Here is a 4,708-nt window from a genome sequence, read left to right as displayed (position 1 = left end):
TATAAATGTACAGACCAGAAGCCTACATACATAACACAAAAAGTGAAAAGTACTTTCATCCTTTTTTATTATAACAGATAATGCTTTTATCAATAGCACTCATCTAAGGCACACAATTCTAATAAATGAAAGTGAAAAAAAAGAAAAGATTCACCATGGCTGGATTAACCTGCTGGGGGGCTCAGGGGCCAAAATAGCTGCTGGGCCCCTATTAAAGAAGCAAGACCTTATTATGTCAGTTGATGTTGTGATTTGGCAGTGTTTATTCACAATTAGTTGTCAATACAATTAGCACAAACCAAATGACACACAAGAAGCCTTGGGTTCTTGAAGCCACCGTTCTGGGGAGTCCTTCTGCTGTAAGCCTAGTGAAATATACCGGCAAATCTCTATCTAGGTGAAAAACCCCCAAAAGAGAATAGCACATCATATGACTAACTGGTCACAGTATCCCTTTGTGACTAACCATTGTACATCAAAGACAATGTGTAAAAAAAAAAGCAAGATGGCAACAGCGACTATTTAGCAACATACTGCTTCAGGACAAGAATCATGTTGGCTCAGTAGTGGGAATATTGAGCACCACAAAGGAACACTGTAAACATGTAGTAATGCTCTGTAGCACCACAAGGCCAATTTCACAGTAAAAATAGGATTGTCTACAGTGATATGTCTCCAGCCCCAGGTCATGTGTCCTGTCATCAACTGTCTCCTCCAGCTGATTCTCCGTCCACAGGAGGTACAGCTGACAAGGAATTGGTTTTCAGAGGGATGCTTTCCTCTATATTTCCAGTATCACCTGAAGAAAAACAAGACAAAAACAATAAATATAAACTGGTACTCACTTAAGTTCAATAAAATTAATATGATTATATAATATGGCAGCAGTAATTTACATTATCATACTATAAATCTGTTGTATGCATGATCGATCTGATGACAGATGCTTTCTAGGAGTAATTATGTTTTAAGTGTTTCAATTTACTTTTCATTGCATCCATTTTCTCTCAACCTGCCTCAACTTCAGTCAGTTAATTTCTTGGATTTGTTTCAGTTGTACACCACTTGAAGATGAACAGACAGTGATAGCAGGAGCAAACAATTTCTTACAATTCCTGAAAACAGTACAACACTGTTTTTACACATTGCATTCCAGTACATTGAGACTAAACTGGTTCTTGCTTCTTCTATTACAGATTGTTTCCCCCTGTGTGACTGTGTGAGATTTGATCCGAAGAGAGTCTAATTAAGAGTGAACGTGTGAACGTCTTTGTCTGTTGGCCCTGTGATAGACTGACAACCTGCCTCCATGGCTTTTGCTCATGTAGTGCATTCTGGGTTAGTCCCCCGAGGACTATGGAACAGTACTATATTGGTGTATAGAATGGATGAAGAAAAGAGAAGATGAGTTGAAAGAAAATGTCCTGTGGGAATGGAAATGCCTGTATAGCTCAGTCAAGGTGAACTTGATGAACCCGATGTTGGTACCTCTTTTCCTGCTGGTTGAAGAGTTGTCGGCCTGGCCTCTGGCTCCTCTTCTCTGAGGCCAGAACAAACATTGGAATGGCCAGAAAAGCGAGTTCCCTCTATCCCTGGTATTATCTGAAAGGCAATAAGAAGCGTTTAACAATTTGGCAGCTTATCTAAGGGCCTGATTGTTTCATGAATGCTCCTTTTGTTCCCGGGCTTTTGCAGCCATGCCTGGGAAGAAAAATGTGTGCAGAAATGTGTGGTCTTGGGAATGTCATAGATTGACCTATATAGTGGAGTGCACAAACACAAATCACTACAGTGTTTGCCAAATATTCCTGCAGGAACTTCCACTGTGACAGTGCTCATTAGTGAGATAACAATGGACTTGTAGAAAGGTACTAAATCTACCGTAATATCATTAAAATAGCTACTACATTAGTAACTGTAGTTACTCCTATGGATTCTATGATTCTCTAAATTTATGGTGAACATATTTAGTTTCCTATGGTATTACTCCTCTCCATAATAATTATGTATGTAATAACGAGTTGTTTGTGTGATGTCTGTACAATAGGCCTATCCCTTTTTATACAAGATTTAATATTATATTTCTGTCAAAATCTAATATTTTATTTAGTGTATTATCAAATCTACATGGTGCCCTGTTTAAACACACCAGAGTTCAAACTTCATGTTGACAAGCATCTCTGCCTTGCTGATGTGAGCAAAAAATAAAAATCATGTGGCTTTAGGCAAACAGAAAAACTGCAATATCAAATAATGTATATCTACTTAAAGATAATGGACAGTGGATATTATTACACCTGCTGTTTGAGATGCGTTTATAACTTTGCAGGCGTTTTTCTTGATGCTGAGCATTTGGGTTTGTGTCTTCGGGATGAAACAGTCGACCCACACTGTCTCTGGTGAATGTTTGTGGAACACTGAGTGGATCAGACGCTCCAGGAGTTGCGCACACTGATGCGTCTCGGCGCTCTCCTGTCTGCTGCGTATTAATCCAATCAAAGCTGGTCTGGCGATTCTGGCACGTTTCGTACGCGCCTTCACGTCCTTCAAAATCTCCTTTAAGCACAGTTCGTTGGTATTTTTGCTGAGAAATGTCTGCCTGAAGATGAATATGATGACAGCCGAGTCAATGGTTCGCTCTCGGCTGTAAATGTTTGCCCTCCTCGTTGCCGTTTTCTGAGCGTTGCCATTGCGCGTTGACCGCTGCTCCCTCTCCCCGTCCTCTCTCACAGGACAGGCTCTCAAGTCCAAATCTTTGGGCCTCTCTGTTAGATGTATCTCGTTGCTTTTAACAGTCTCTGGCTTGAAACATACGTGTTTTCCACTTGCATTGTCGCCGTTTGACGGAGAGGAGACGGGCTGCCCGTTGCTGTTCGCCAGGCTGCCAGGGAACATTTCACGGAGGAACTCTTGCAATATCCCAGCCTCATCTCCGTCCACCTCTTTACTTTGACATGGATCACTCACCAAATGAATCCTCTCTTTCCCTCCGATCAAATTTATGATCTTCTGAAACTCCCTCTCCTCCTCGGGCAGCGTGTCCTCCAGGGAGGCCGAGTCAGCCATCCGTTTTTATTTACAATGAGCCGTCAAGCCATTCACTACCGCCACCTTCCTGACCGGTGAAGTGCAGAAAAACTTCCTCACGGTCATCAGGCAAACCAGCAAGGGAGGGTGGGAAATAAAGACTCAGCGCGTTTTTCTATTGGCTGGCCAGTGTAGTGGGCGGGGCCAAGCGTCAGTGACTGCATATATCACAGACTCGTTACTAGATAAAAGAAGTTAATCTTTAATGGATAACCAGACACAAAACAATGATAATGAAACACAGTCATATAAAAACAGCAACACAGGCTTCAACAAAGATATAACATGTGTCTCATAAATAACTCGGGAGATCCTGGGCTGGGCCGTGGATGATGAAATCAGGGTGCAGAGGTCACTCTCTTAATTCCCACTACTCTCATTGAAAAAGGTCTTGCCTTCTCTCCAATGTTGTAGATTCCTGGCTTCTCAAAGAAAAGAAAGAGAGAGAGAGGACAACCATAAGCAACAGCTGCAGCACAAGAGCCTCACTTGTCTAACCTGCTTTTACATAACTGTTAAGATAGTTTCGGCGACGCTTGAGTTCTTTGTAGGATCAAAAATGCCTTTCAACCTTTAACCCCCACCCACCACTACATCAGCAGTCATTGAGTTCTTGAGACTGTAATCCTTTAATCCACTCATGCCTTTTCTTTAATTAAAAAGGTGCTTGAGTTCATAAAATATAAATTAAATATCTTCCGCTACTGAGTCTGAGTGAGTTTGTCACATTGTTTTCTGATGAATAAATCATAAACCTTGAACTCTGACCAAAACCAATACAGAGGTTTCGGCCTTTGACCTTTAGACTGGCCGGACATTGATTAGCTGGGCGGTGTATTTGTTGTTTATCTTTTCCGCAAGCAGAATCCATGCAGTTGCGTCATCATGCCCTACTGACTGACTGAGTCACCAATTATGATTTTAATTCTAAATTTGATCATATCCAATCCATGCTATGACACCATAAGAAACACCTCTCACTAAAATCATGAGACTAAAGTTAATGGTGACCTGATCCTCATTGATCTTTTCACATTGTTAACAATGTGAGGTAACATCTGTGTGTTGGTATGACCTACTGACCTTTTTGTTCAGGAAAAGGAGAAGCTGGGGGTCAAGAAGCTTACTCGGACCAGTGAGAGAGACACGGACAGCTAAGCGAACTGCAAAGAAAGTGAAATTCTCATGTCAGTTGCATTACAGTGATAATATAAAAGCAAGCTTTGGTGGCATCAACTGAAATGGTTTATACAAATTTGCATAATCCATTATACTTGCAAAAAATGACACAAACAACTGTTTTGACAGCTTATTTTCAGACCTGAGACCTGGTGAATAATTGTTGCAGTCCGGTTCATACTGGACTAATTTTAATTAAATATCAAATATTAATCAGTAATTTTATCTCTGTTTCTTCTCACGTGTTTTTATTTTTCACCTTATCTTCAATATTGTTTTTACTAAATATATGAATCCTTAAACTTGGCTGGACTGAATATCCAAGAGGTTCCTGCTTATGAAGTCAAATCAGACCACATGTCGTACACACAGCACACAATGTCCTTTCCTTGAAGAGGATTTCTCTGGTTTTAATGTCCCATGATGGACTGACTCAGGGGAC

General features: G+C 40.8%; 1 protein-coding gene across 1 annotated transcript; it reads right to left on the bottom strand.

The window, feature by feature from the left end:
* Nucleotides 1-56: 56 nt before the first annotated feature.
* Nucleotides 57-3,141, bottom strand: LOC118322145. Its single transcript, XM_035653732.1, has 3 exons — nucleotides 2,298-3,141; nucleotides 1,489-1,602; nucleotides 57-799 (listed from the first exon to the last, which is right to left on the bottom strand). The coding sequence occupies exons 1-3, from the start codon at nucleotides 3,064-3,066 to the stop codon at nucleotides 702-704; spliced, it is 981 nt and encodes a 326-aa protein (XP_035509625.1). The 5' UTR covers nucleotides 3,067-3,141; the 3' UTR covers nucleotides 57-701.
* Nucleotides 3,142-4,708: the final 1,567 nt, after the last annotated feature.

This window comes from Morone saxatilis, unplaced genomic scaffold (assembly GCF_004916995.1).
Source record: "Morone saxatilis isolate NCDOM2014 unplaced genomic scaffold, NCSU_SB_2.0 Contig12, whole genome shotgun sequence".
Taxonomy (NCBI): domain Eukaryota; kingdom Metazoa; phylum Chordata; class Actinopteri; family Moronidae; genus Morone; species Morone saxatilis.
This window is presented reverse-complemented; position numbering and strand designations above follow the sequence as displayed.